Source organism: Melozone crissalis, unplaced genomic scaffold (genome assembly GCF_028551555.1).
Source record: "Melozone crissalis strain CALT ecotype California unplaced genomic scaffold, PUWL_Pcris_2 ptg000081l_1, whole genome shotgun sequence".
NCBI classification, from domain to species: Eukaryota; Metazoa; Chordata; class Aves; order Passeriformes; family Passerellidae; genus Melozone; species Melozone crissalis.
The window spans coordinates 3,248,560-3,263,183 of NW_026535858.1; the positions used below are offsets into that span (position 1 = coordinate 3,248,560).

The 14,624-nt window shown below is 45.5% G+C and overlaps 1 protein-coding gene across 1 annotated transcript in view; it reads right to left on the bottom strand.

Annotated features, from left to right (window-relative positions):
• REL (REL proto-oncogene, NF-kB subunit) overlaps positions 1 to 14,624 on the bottom strand; it is a 30,523-nt gene that overhangs the window by 14,817 nt on the left and 1,082 nt on the right. Inside the window, exons 2-4 of the mRNA XM_054290238.1 lie at positions 10,461 to 10,603; positions 7,706 to 7,854; positions 3,414 to 3,505 (exon numbers count right to left, since the gene is read on the bottom strand). Of these exons, the coding sequence (XP_054146213.1) occupies positions 3,414 to 3,505; positions 7,706 to 7,854; positions 10,461 to 10,603 (384 nt within the window). The remainder of the gene's footprint in view (positions 1 to 3,413; positions 3,506 to 7,705; positions 7,855 to 10,460; positions 10,604 to 14,624) is intronic.

Consider the following 14,624-nt stretch of genomic DNA (forward strand, 5'->3'; position numbering starts at 1 on the left):
GAGGGCGTCACGGCACAGTGACGAGCGCAGGGTCAGCCGCCGGCGGGCGGAAAGGGAAACGCAAAGGAAACGCTGCGGAGGCACAGCAGACGTGCTGAGGTGTGGGCTGCAGGGGAGAGCCTGAAAATGAACTGCATGCTCCTCAGCACGAGCAGCTGCAAAGGAGCAGGAAGACTGAGCCAAGCTCCAGGGAGAGTCAGGTTATTCCTGCTGATAAAACCGCCTGGAATTTGGGGATTCTCACTCCAAGACAAGTCCGGAGTTTTTGTGCTGCCGTGCATTTGGCCAGAAAAAGGTCAGTCCTCTGACTGAGTTGACTGAGTACAGTTTTTCCATAATTTAAAGAAAACATTTAGGGCTTTTCCTCATTGACAATTAACTCCAGTTGTTATTAACTCAATTGTTGTCTCTATGTCAAGTCACACCCACTCACAAAAGCTCTTAACTGAAAACTGGCTCTTCTTTTAATTTGAGTTGGCTGTACATCAGACAGTGCATGGGAAGACAAGGATATGGCACAACTCAACAGCTCCTAAAAGAAAACAAACACCATAGAAAGCAGACATGGACCAGCTCCACTGGAGGAGTAACTCTGCTCCTTCGATGCTGTGCTATTTGTATCATCATCATCACCATCACCATGCCAAGGAGTCCCAGTTGCATGGTAGGCTGACACCGTGCCCCATTTCCCTGGAGTGCTCAGAGATGAGAGACAAAAGGGATTTCTAGAATTCTTGAGATTGTTAGAGGACTCAAATACATGGCACGTGCTTTGGGAACTCCACAGATCACAACCACGGTGTGGAAACGGCAATTCCCTCTCTCTCAAACAAGGCTAACACAAGAGGAGCAACCTGATTGCAAGTCATCCATCCTAGTGAATGCACACAGCTCCTACAGCCTGTGCTGAATTTCACAAGGCACAAATGCTGCCAGCCAGCACTGGGAGCTCACAGGGAGACAGCCTTACACAGGTGCCCTGGCAGAATGACTCCAATACACGGCAGCGATCTGCAAACAAATTCCCATCACCCAGGGATTCCAAGGTAGGCATCAGTTGTTTAGGGTCATTACACAACCTCTCTTCCCCAAAAGGAGGCTCAGGACAGGGAATGCTTGTTCCAGAAGAAAGTGGGAAAGAAAAAAGAAAAGCCTACCAGCCCACAAGCACCCTGAAGGCTCGTTTTCCATGAAGTTCCTTTGATGATGTCATACAAGAAATGAGTAACACCAACTTGCGACCTGCTCCAGAATGTCTCTGAACAGGGCAGCCAGATGCCACTCTGAAGACACAGAGGTAAAGCACAATGCAGGATGGATTCAGCACAGCCTGCACAATCCTGGAAAATGTACCAACACTCCTCTGACCTTAAAAAACAAACTAAATCCATACATAAAACTCTCAACCTTGTCAAGCAGCGAACATTTGCAGCGATTGCTGCTTGCAAAACCCTGTTCTGATCAACTAAATAAACACATAAAAAGATTCCTGTCACTAATTCTGTTTTATTAGACCTTGGTCCCAGGCCTTTCTGGGCTCTGCTCAGCGTGGGACTGCCCTGGAGGCCGCTCTCAAGTGGCTCTGCTTTGTGCTGACACGTTAACATGCGCCGAAGGGCAGTGACACAGCTGGGGATTGCCAGCGGCCCCTTCTCAGCACAGCCCCTGCCCAGAGCAGGCTCTCCCCTGTGTGTCACCCAGGCAGGCTCTCCCCTGCTGCCAGGGCAGCAAAGTGGCCCCCTCCACTGCTGGACGGCTGGGAAGCAGCCCAGGATCTGCCCGGATTCTACTGAGCTCAACTTTCCGTGATCGCCCAAAATTTATTAGTGGATGTGGAGTCAAGTGTCAACAACTGTAAAAATCTACTTCCTTCTAAAGAAAAGTTCCCCTTTCATTGCTTGAAATCAAGGTAGAGCTGGCTGAGTCAAGGCAACATAATTCAAACCCTTAAAGCGTTTAAATTGTGCTGATGAACTAAATTCTTGCCAAAATACTGTGTGCATAGATAATCCTAACTAGGGTATTTGTTCAGATGGGTCATCAGGGCCATCAGCCTGATTCCAAACAGCTGCTCTAAAGTGAAGAAAAATATCTAAGACATTTCTTATTCTGTGATAAATTCAGCATCCTTCTTTCTGTCCCAATTTAGGGACGTGTATTTTTAAAGCCCGCCAGGAATCCAGCTCTCAATTCTCCATTAAGGATCTTACCTGAATAGAGCAAGAGTTCTGTGAGTATTAGAGAATACCCACAGGTATCTCTGTCTGGAGAATCTCCAAGGCCCTGCTTAGGGAAATACACTTAGGGAAATGCATGATTACATTGACATTGCTTAGCAAATAATTTGGAGGTATTTATGCTTTTAATTTCATTCCCCTCAGTTGTGCCTACATTCTGCATGTGCTGGTCCCACTGCAACTGGCCAAAAAATGTTGCAGTGTGCTCCCCACCTCCTCTGTGCAGAGAATTAGCAGTAAAATTGCTGTGAGGGGAGCTGGTTTAACAAGTTTATCCGAAGGAAAACCACTCTCCTTTTTTCATTTTTTGCTTTCAAGTTGGTTTTCCACTGGAGCAACTCGTTGTGGGGCCACACGGCCCCTGTGTGTGGTGGTGTGAGGAAAGTGGTGGGAGTGTGTGAGCAGGGATGGAAGGGAGAGCAGGATGACTCCTCCTGAGAGCAGCCCACAGATCAGTCACATCAAACAAAACCCTTCACAGGTGTGGTTCTGCAGCAGCAGGCCCTGCCTCTGACCCTGATGAGCCCAACCACAGCATCACAGGATGGTTTGGGGTGGAAGGGACTTGAAAGATCATCTTGTTCCACCCCCTGCCATGGGCAGGGACACCTCCCACCACACTGGGCTGCTCCAAGCCCTGCCCAGCCCTGACACTGCAGTCCTGCTCTGGGTTTCTGAGCTGCCACGCTGTGAAATCAAGTGAGGGGCAGCTCCCAGGGGGCCATCAGCCCCCTGGCCTGGCCGCAAGAGACACAGCAAGAGAAGAGATGAGAAAGTGACAAGTGAGATTTGTACTGGCTTAAGTTGTTGAAGAGTTATGCTATTTCAGTCTTTTACTCTCATCACTGCCAAAACTGGGGAAATCCAACTCCCAAGATACTTGGAGAAGTTTCCAGGAAAGGTTTCTGCTGCTATCCCATTCCTTCAGTCCAAGCAGCAACTCAGACTGCTGCTGGGAATTACAAAAACTCAATAGAAAAAGAAAAAGGGCAATTATCCAAATAGATGCATCATGTGATGACTGGGAAGAAAGAATGGGAGGGACCCAGAAGGGGAAGACTGCTTCTCAGAAAGATTTTTGGAGAAGAAAATAAAGCTCCAACCCAAAAGCAAAGGCAGGACAGGACAAACAAAACCCCATCACCTTGCCAAGAGAACCAGCTGATTTCCACTCACCATTGAAAGGGTTAATTTTCTTTGAGATTCGTAAAGAAATGGATTCCTTCAGGTCTTTCTTCTTCACACACTGAATGCCCAGGTTCTGAAAACTGAAGCATATGTGGCCAGATTTCAGCAACTAATAACAGTGTAGACTATTAAATAAAATATTCATGTTGATTAGTGTGATAAGTGTAAGAAATTCTTAAAAAGCTTCTTTTGAGAAGGGTGTACAAGACCTGAAGAGCAAAGATGCTGTTTTTCCTAAAGTAAGAGCAGACACAGAAGGAAAAAAAAAATCCTAAAATAAAATTCTAAATCATTTACATTTTTAAAAATATATATTTCTATATTAAAATGTATTACTCTGCAGTAAACCTACAGTGATTAAAAAGTAAGATACTGAGTTTGGGTGATTTATAATGACAATCATTTTTGTAATCAATAAACCTGGTAATTTGCATTAGTTAAAGGATTTGCTCTCCTGCTTTTATCAGGGAATGTAAATCTTAAACACTATTATAAAGGGGTTTTTTTAAACAGGTCAAAACAAGTTTTTAAATCTCACATAGTTATGGAAAAGTTCTGAAGAGCTCAGCTCCTCCTGATTTGCATAAAGTTCAGGTCGCCCTGATGCAGGAGGTGGGGGGAGTCCCAGGCAGGCTGACTCTTTCCCACATGGAAAAACCATGACATCATGAAAGATGAGTGGATGAAAAGCAGGAAGTTAAAAAAAAAAAAAAAGAAAAAAAGAGAAATAATCTGTGTTTCATGATGTTATAATAAGCTCTGAAGATGGGTTGTGCCAGGCATCTTTCTCCAGAAGTTCCAGCCATTTCCCTTTCTTTGAAACTCCACAAACCTTCTTTGCTTCAGCAAAAGAGCATCTAAAGATAGTCCTTGTTCCTGCCAAGAGTGCTGGTACACCTCTGAACCAGCCCATCCTAGGAGGATGTAAAGTTTAATCTCCCTAAAGTCCCCAGTCTGTGTTCAGAGGCTCCCAAACCCTCTGCCACCAGGCTCCACTTCCAGAACCTCTGCTGGCAGAGGAAGGCACAGGCTTCCTGTGCAAACTGAACACGGCACGACCCAGGGGAAAATAAAACACAGCAGCACCTCATCATTCACTACAGCACTCTGCCTTCCTGTCGTGGCTACTGACACTCACACTGGGACTGCACCTTGGTGAGCAATCCCACCGCCACCTGCTCCTGCAGGAAGTACTTTCTTTGGGGCTGGATCACAGCACACATCATTTCCCTCCCTCAGAACACACACTGTGTTCCACAGATTGTTTGAAGCACACCTCCAAGTCCACAAACAGGGGGAGCTCCTCTTTATACCCCCAAAGGAAGCCTCTCGTGCACAGGAGGCTTTCCAGCAGCCTGAAATTGTCAGAGTATCAATTTATTATCAATTGCCAGATTATCAATCATCAATTGTCAGTTTTCAAAGGCTGTGCTGTCACAGTGAAAGTGTGTGTTTAGCCATGCCTAGGCAGAGCTGGGGCAGAGGAGGAACTGCTGAGAGCCCCAGCAGGGCTCTGGGGTTTCACATTGATGGGCACTGACAGGAAGCAAGTAAGATAACGAGAAGAGAGAGGGAGAAGTAGGAAGAGAGAAGAAAATTAAAAACAGCTAAGAAAACTATGACATCATCCTTGCAGAGAGAAGAAACTAGGAAGTAAAAAAATCTGAGTACACAGGCAGCCCCACAAGCTCTGACTTTCATAGCCTTGCCTTGATGCCTCAGCCAGGGAGGGCTCTGATCAACTTTGGGCAGCAGTACAAAGATCATTATACCACAGGCAGAACAAAATGCTTGGGAACTTTCAAACATGGGGAACTTTGAACAGCAGAAAGCAGAGTAATTACTCAGAGCAGCCCAAAATCTGTGATTAATAATTTCACTTCTATTGAGGGAAAAAAAAAAGGATTTTTTGCTCAATTTGGGATGCTCAGCAAGAGTAGAGAGCCAGAAACACTATTGACAGAGGACATTTCCTGCTCACTAGTACGGGATGAGGCTTTTCTCCAACACAGACACGAAGAGAAGAATGTGAAGGTTGAGTCACCAGCCACAAAAAGGAAAATGACTTTAAACATCCAGATCCAATTATGGATCATACTGTTCTTTCATCTTAAAGCAACCAATGATTTGTTAAAAAAAATGAGTGTACCGATGCTGGAAACATTTCAAAGGGAACGTGTCGAGCCTCCTCCCACCAGGACCTCCAATGTCAAACACAAAGCTCACAGTTTCACATTATCAATAACATGAAAGCAGCCCACTTACTATTCTGTAGGTAACTGAGAGGCTCATATCCTAAAAATATTGAGAAGAATTCATGGATGGAGCAAACAAGCACCAGTGCTAGAAGCGAAACAGAGGAATGGCACTATGCCAAAGGGCAGGATTTGATGCAAACATATAATGGAGATGAAACCACAATCTGCAAATAAATATCTGCAGAGCATCCCAGTGCTTCTTGGCGTGACATCCTGCAATGGCCTCTCCAACAGGCTCGCCTGTGCCCCCACACTGAAGCTTGTGCAACCAAATGCCAAGAGGAGAAGCAATCCTCAGGGTCTGCCTGCACTCAGTGATGGGAACACAGGGCCAGAAAAGGAGTTAAGCAATCAGGCTTTCTGCTTTGGGTCAGCAGGCACAGAGTGAGGGGAGGAAGTGGGATGGGCCAGAACAGCAGACTTCCTTTGACCTTGGCTGAGGAAGCTTGGTCTGAGAAGACCAAGGGGAAGCTGGTCAATGGATGGCCAGAGGAAGGTGCAAGGTCCTGCTGGAGTTTAGGATGCTTGCAAGTCAGGGTGCTCTGTGCCCCAGAACATGCTGCAGCACATCCCTGATCCCTTGAGCGTGGGCTGGATGCTGATCCCACCCCTGATCCCTTCAGCCTGGGCTGGATGCTGATCCCACCCCTGATCCCTTGAGCGTGGGCTGGATGCTGATCCCACCCCTGATCCCCTGAGCATGGGCTGGATGCTGATCCCACCCCTGATCCCTTGAGCGTGGGCTGGATGCTGATCCCACCCCTGATCCCTTCAGCCTGGGCTGGATGCTGATCCCACCCCTGATCCCTTGAGCGTGGGCTGGATGCTGATCCCACCCCTGATCCCCTGAGCATGGGCTGGATGCTGATCCCACCCCTGATCCCCTGAGCCTGGGCTGGATGTTGATCCCATCCCTGGTCCCTTCAGCCTGGGCTGGATGCTGAAGAAGCATCTCCACTGTTTATTTCACCATCAATGAAATAAATCACCACCTTCAAAACAGATGTGTCTTCAGCTCCCTCCTTTAATAGTGTCCTACTGACTAAACCCACGTAAACACGGAGTAATTTCAGCAACACCAACAGAATCCCATTGGCCTGAGAGCTGTGTGTAAGAGCTACTTATGCACTGAAATATTCACCTGATTTTCTTCCCAGCTCAGTTATGCTTACCCCAAAGCAATAGCCTACTTCCATATTTCCTGCATTGCAAACTGTGAACCACAAACAGCTTGCCAGTTCCAAATTCCCTTCTCCAGCAATAATCACTCCACGTTTGCTGCAGCTTATTCTGCTTTTATTTTGTTACACGAGACTTGGTAAACTTGGAGGAAACACCACCAAATACAAGAATATCTCAAACACAGTTAGCAGCACTGAGGAATGTCTTGTACACATCCTGAGTTTTCCTCTCTGCATCCACAAGCAGATCCTTCCCTGGCACACTTACTCTTCAGAGCTGGGCCTGAGCAGATTCTGTATCTTCAGTCAGAAAACCCCAATCCAAACAACAAGCAACAAGTGACAGCTACTAACATTCCCAGATGTGTCACAATCACCGTCTTCTAGATTATATGATACTCAGCCACTACAAACTTTCTCCAGAAAGTCCAAATACAATTTCCATGGAAGGTGTGAACTTCCCTCATCGCCACAAAGCACAAATTCTAATGCTGTTACCCTTTCTATTACTCATCATTTTTACATGTAGGAAAGAGTCATGCTCAAGAGTAAGATGTATTAATGAACAAGGCTAAAAAAAGTAAGTGGGAGAAAGGAAAAGAAGACAGACATTGGGGGAATGGTTGAAGGAAAGAAAAGGGTGACAGGAAAGAAAAAGTACACGGGTAATATCAAAAAGAGAAGGAAATACTTCCAGGGGAAGTTCCCCAGGATGGATTAGTAAACTACAGCAAAGACAGCATTGTAATTGCTCTTTTAATCATTAATATGAGTTTTAAAACACAAGATTAGCAAATCCCTCGCACAATTAATCAAACTCCCAAGCAACAGCATTACTCACGACAGGACTCGCCGATCTGGCCCGAACTCAGCCTCGTAGTAGCCATCTCTGCAGTCTTTGCCAACCAGATCGTGGGGGTGTGGCTTGTAGGGCTCATTCTTCGTTACCAACGTGGTTCTTATTTTGAATTTTCCAAAATAGTTCAGAATCTGCAAAAAAAAGGTGGGATATTTTCAAGGTTTTAGGTATCGTCCCCCAGCTGTTACAGAAAATCAATTCTATCCTGAAATGCTCTGTGGAAGGAACACCAAAGCTAAACAGGGGACCATACAGAAATGTTGCCTGAAGAACAAGTCTACCTCCAAAGATTTTAGGAAAAAAACTCATAAAACCTCTGTGATGAGGATACTACCTGTGCTTGGAACACTAAGTAGTGAAAGAGGATCTTAGCAGATACAGGATAACATGACACAATCCCCTCTGAAGTTGCTGGGTTTTTCCCAACTAACTCTCAGATGAGTAGTCAATCTTACAGTCAGGCTGGGCAGCAAAGTCTCAGGCTCCTACCAGAGCTCTCACAGCAGTCATCAGCCAGTTCAATGCTCCTTTCTCAGGTGCATGAAAGCAACCTCAAGCTGATGGCTACCAGTGAAGTCACCGAGTGTGGGGGAGTGTAAAAGGAAAAACAAAAAAGGAGGAAAAATAGTTTGGCCTCAATTGTTTGACACATAAAAGCTTGAAAGCAAATACAGGACTTAGTCAGGCAATGTTTGTGCAGAGGTGAGCTTTCCTCCTCCACTTCCCCTGCCCTGTAAGTAACAGTCCCTCTCATCCCCCTGAGACTCCAAGGATCCACCATGTATCCTTTCATCCTTTTCAGTCAACACTTCAAATCTTTAACTTGAACTGTGCTCTTTTACCTGTCATCATCTGTTTGCATCAGTCTCCAATTTGACTCCATTCAGTCTTCACACAAGTCACTGTAACTTTTTACCCTTAAAATGATACTTCCACTGCTCCTTCACTTTCTGCAGCCATTACATCATGGCTCCCTCACTTTACACCCAGCCCCATGAATGTGAAGCCTGATCTAGCTGCTTTTGGCTCTCCAGTTCCCCCCTGATGTTCATCTTCATAACCACACCATGAAATTTAATCTCTTCCTGGCCTCTCTCTTCACATTTCCATCTCGAGAGGGGACTCCCCTGGAACCCAATCAGCACTAAAGCCTCCCACGGGCTCCAGGGAGGCAGGAATTCACCTAGAAATCACCTGCTATCAGCACAATCAGCTCTGTCATCAATAGTCACCTTTCAAAAGACCAAACTTGGCCAGGCTTGCATGGTCACAAACCCATGTCCCACCTCCCCTCTGGGTTCTGCCTGGCCTTCATGTGCAGCACAGCCCAAGAAAAGAAGAATCAAGGCTTGATTCAGCCCATTCAGCTTGTGCCCTGACACAGACTGGGGCTGAGAGTCTGTGCAAGCCTCTGCTCTTGCCAACAGCCCACACAGTTCCTTGTTCAATTGGCAGAGTGCTGAAAAATGAGTCTGGCACCATCTCCATTTCCTGCATTCCCTAACCAAACCTGGCACTGGGATAGTCAAAGGGAACCCTTCTTTGCTTCTTCCCTCACTGATTCTGGCTCCAGGGCTGGAGCAGCTTCCACAGCTGCTTCTGTGCAATAGAGACTCACTCTGCTGCTCAACACATGACTGCCAAAACTCTCCTTCTCAAACCCTCCCTATTCATGAGCTTTTTTGCCTCAGCATAAAACATCTCCTACTTCTCACATTTCACATCATCTTTATCTGTTAATGTCCTGCTATGATTCCAGAGAATCCATTTTGGGCTCCCCATTGGTTTTTATATGCTGGCACACTCTGCAAATACAGATACACAGCCTCTGTTTCCTGGGCAGGAAGATGGCAAGTGCTCTTCACTTCCCATTTAAATTTGAACTTTCTCCTCTAATCTCAGCTCTGACAGACTTCCTCCAAACTGAAAGAGATCAAGGAAACACTGGCAACTTAAACATCAGAAAAGGGATCAGAAAGGATCTTCTCTTACCCTACCTGCCTAGGGTCTCCTTTGTCCAGCCTATGAAAGCTACTGCCCAAGTGGTTCCATTCCAGCTCCTGTCTCTGTCTTTGTCCCTGCTTTGGCACAGCTCTCAGGGCTCCTCTGAATCCCTTTCCATTCTGGATTTCCCAACCCATCCGTGGTGCAACCACCCCACCCATCATCCCTGCAGATGCTCTGAGGACTCAGTTCCCTGTTCTGAGCTCATTTTGAAGTTCTGCCTTTGCACACTTCATGCTGGTGTCTTTTGCAGAGCCCATTCTCCCCATCACGGGTGATTGTTCGCTCCTACAGAGTGCCTTCTTTTATGTTGTGCCCAGCAACCTTTCAAAGCCTTTCCACATTTTGTAGGCAAATTCCTTCAACTCTCTCCCAAAATCCATGCTGCAGTCCAAACCTTAAAACCAAACCCACGTCACCCAGCTAAGAAAGCAGAGCAGACGTGCACACAGAGAAAGCTGCTAATGAATGGCTCCCAGCCCTGGAGTCTTCACTGCGGCCCCTCTAGCAGCACTTTGTAAACCACCTCTGCACCTTCTCCTCCTCCTGGAAACCAAATCTTTTCGTGACCAGGAGCAAGTAAAGCTTTTCCCACTCTGCTGCAGCTCCATTTGCATGCCAAGGAAAGAATCCCAGAAGGAGAGATGAAAAGCATTGTATTTACAGTGCAGAGTCCAACACATAGCTACAAGCACACGGGCACTGCTAACTCCTGGATAAAAGCAGAATTTACCTGGATGGAAGGGAAGGACTTGTTGTTCTCAGTACTGCGCTCTCCTGGAATGCTGCCTGCTGATCTTCCCTCACATTTGTATCTGAAACGCATGCCCCTTTGCCTGGGTTGCTCAAATATTTCAATGTAGGGCTCAGGGCCACCTTCAAAATAAAATATTTTCAATGTTAGGACACAGTAGAGCTTAAAAAGCAGCAGAAGATGCAAGAATTAGAACTTCTAGACTTTTGATTTACATTACCACCCTTCCACTTGGTCCGAAATCCACTTGGTGGATTTCAGGAAATCCACTCTTTATTTTTATGTACATGCACATGTTGAAGCTGGGGTACAAGAGAAGAGAACAGATTTGGACGAAACATCCATGGTATCAACACCATGGAAGTAATTAGCAAAAAAAGACACCCCTCCCTCCATCTCTTCTAGAATTTAGCTTCTTTTAACCATTGTAGAAGATGTGTCTGATGAAAGGTTTTATACTACAAAACCCAAATCATTATTTGGGATTTCTCAAATCATCATCCAACATTTTTAGGAATATTACAGTTCTAAGAATGGCTGTCCTCTCCAAGCACTGGTACTGTCAACTGCTGTGTTCTCTTAAGCATCCTCTGGAAGGGAAGATGTTTGCTCAGAATTCATTGATTTAGTTCCTATCAGAGTGCAGCAGAAACTATTCAAATTATGCAAAAAACCCCATACTCCTAATGGATGGAAGCTCACTATCACTGTGAGCTCAAAAAATACCTGATTGCTCGTATTGAATTCTACATTTTGAGCTGCCCACCTCCCATGGGGCTGGTTTCTAGTTGCAGTATCTCCCCAGACAATGAAACCTCAGAAAAGTGCTGGGCAGCTGTCAGAAGGGAGGTTTTCAGGAAAGACAGTGACAGCTGAGAATAAGAGACAGCAGAACTCTTAAATGGGGGGGGGGGGGGGGTTAGAAAGACATTAACTTAGCAAGGGCCTAAGTACTCTTCAAGTGATGTTTTATTGCCAGACAGCAACAAGCTGTTTCATATATCTCACTGAGAACATCAAACAGGACAGTCAATCAAACAGTGACAACAGTGGGATGGCATGCGAAAAACAAACAAAAGAGGCTGAGTAAATATTGTTGAAGCTGAATCATCACAGTGCTACACAATCAGAAGAACGTAGCTTATGGAAATGCCTACTGAGCTCTCTGTCATCTTCACATAATAGCATCCTCCTCAAGCAAGGCTGAGCATCACAAACAAACAGGACAGACAATATCCTGTGGCACAGCACTGAAAAAAAGTGCTTGGACTTCAACATAATAAGCAAAACAGTTATTAAATATATTGAAAGTGCTGAAAGCGTAAAAGAACCCCAACTTCCTTTTGCCCAAGGTCTGTGCTGCCTGTGAATCCACAGCACATGGGTTTTGGCAAAGAGGTGGATTCCAACTCTAACTCCATAATAAAGGCTTCTCTTTTGTGCACCTATATTGGCTTAGGCACCTCTGCCAACACCAAGCTTGAACTTTATGCCTGGGATTTGTTGATCACAAAAGATTTCCAGTGCTGCAGCAGCTCATACCCAAAGTAGGAAAATATTATAACCTAAGAGATAAAGCAATCAAGAGCAGCAGAGAAGGGATGGATGGAAAGAACGACATGTGAGACATCACCACAGTGTGACCTGGATGCACATTTATCTGTCACACACCTACAAGCAGGGGTGGAACTGCATCCTCCACCGTGTGAGAGCAGCTCTTGGATGGGCTTCAACAACTGGAGCCTCTGCAAAACCTTCACAAGCACAATGCACTTCCACTTGGGACTGTGTTTGGGGTCAGAACCTTTGGGAACTCTGGTTCAGGACTCTTTATAGACCTTTCCAACAGTCAGTCAAATGCAGCTTCTGAACTGATTGCCTCCCACCAGGTAGATTTTAAGTAACCTTCTGATCACCAGCCATGAGCTGCCACATTAAATACACATTAGCCACTAGTCTAGTCTAGGTTCCTCAGGGGGATGGTCCCTTTTCTAGATACTTCCAGCTCTTAACCTAACTCTCCTTTAGATGAGCTTTGCATATTTTCTCTTTCTGGAAAACAAGCAAAAGGGAAGGGGAGGGCAGGCATTGATAACAAAAAAGCCTAGAAATGACGTAAAGCTGGTTTCAGAGAGAGAGCAGAAGTCTGGGCTTCTCACAAAACCACGCTCACGCATCTGTGCATGGCTATTTTAACCTCCACACTTCAGCTTACTCCAATGCTATTGCATTGATCAGCACAAATACAGACGCGTATCCATTTATAAATTAAAAATCTGTGTTCAAGTTAAAACAACCACATTACAGCAAAGTGCCTCCTAATCTGGGAGATTCTCATGCTTACATGGCTGCCCAGCAGACATGCAGGACACCTACAGACATTGAGCATTTGTCAGAACCAGCCAGAGCCTCGCTGCTCACCACAAGAGTGCAATCACTTGAGGTCTTTAACTCTTGCTGCTTTAACCAACAACTTCCCTTCAGTTCTAGCAATGCTCGCTTGAGAGGGCTATTTTCTCACCTCTCAAGAGCCCTTTATTTTAAGGCTCTGGGCTCAGTGATCTTTACAGGGCTGTGGTTGAGACAAATGTCATTGAAGGTAAAGCCACCGCTCAGCAGCAGGTGTGTTTGTGGGAAAGTAAAGCTCGGTGACACAGCAGCCTCCAGAGATTAAACATTAAACTTCATTTTGTCTTGGCTGCCTCTCTCTCTATTCAAGAATCACGTTATCATCTGTGCTGTGATTATCAGTGTCATCATGTTTTGTGCAGAGAGGAAACACACAGAAGTGTTTGTGAGAGGTATTACCAGCACTCTGCAGCCAAGTGTCTGGTGTTCCCTATTTCTGTAAATCAGCAATGTGCTTGGAAGTGGCACAGCTTAACTCTGTCACAATCTGCTCTCTCTCACACACAGAGGTCTGTTAGATCCCACACAGTCACTACAGACCTGCCCTCCTCAGGTCTAGCTTTGTATGTCAAACACATGTGAGATACACCAAAACCCAAACTCTCACTAATTCTAGAGGAGAAACACACAGCTATTCCTACTTATTACCTGCCTGCCCACAACTACTCCATAAAGCATTTGAAATGGAAGAAAAAAAATCTAGCTAATCCTTCATCTAAGTTCTTAAGAGTTTAATTTGTCTTTGTAATTAATTCTAATTGCCTATACACATGCTAGCAATAGAAACATTGTGCTGCACATTACAACCTGCCTGTCATTCTTTTCGTTATTGAATTGCTTTTTCCCCCTCCTGCATTGAATACAACACTGAATAATTTTAAACCTTCACAAGCACAACGCACTTCCACTTGAAACTGTGTTTGGGGTCAGAATCTTTGGGAACTGTTGTTCAGGACTCTTTATAGACCTTTCCAACAGTCAGTCAAATGCAGTTTCTAAACTGATCACCTCCCATCAGGTAGATAACCCAAACTATCATATATAACTGGGACATTTGATCTCCTACATTCTCTCTAAAATTATTCTGTTTTAATAAACTGAACATTTTTAAAGAGAATATAGAAGATCAAGTGTCCCAGTTATATATGCAAGGAAAAGAGGCAAAAGCAGTGACAGCTCTGAGAGCTCAGCAAGGAAAAGAGGGAGAAGCAGTGACAGCTGTGAGACTTCAGCCAGTTATGATCACTCAAGAACTGAAGGGTGTTTTATTCTCACATTTTGAGCAACACAAAGAGCAACAAAAGGACAATCCCTAAAACTCGGAGCAGACTTCCATCAGACCTCTCCATGACAAGAAACCTGTGAGAGTTTGAAGTTTAACACAGCCTGTGCCACAAGGGAGGAAGAGTGACAACCCGATCAAGGGCTCTGTCTCATTCCTTGGCTCCAAGCAAGCGGACTCTGGGGGAACTGCCCAATTTGTCATTTTCTTGCAGGGCCAGGGGTGAACAGACTCTCCACCAACACCTGCATGTGAAAGCAGCGCAGCTGTGGGTCTTTGTGGAGATGTGAAAGTATCACCCGAAACCCTCCGGCCTGCAGGGAGACACAGATGGGAGAAGTGTCGCTATTTAACTCTGTCACCGCTCTGAACAAATCCCTGGTGGCACAAAGTCTGTCATTTCTAAAAAGCAAGAATCTGCAACACTTCAGGCAAAGCGGGAGGATGGCAAA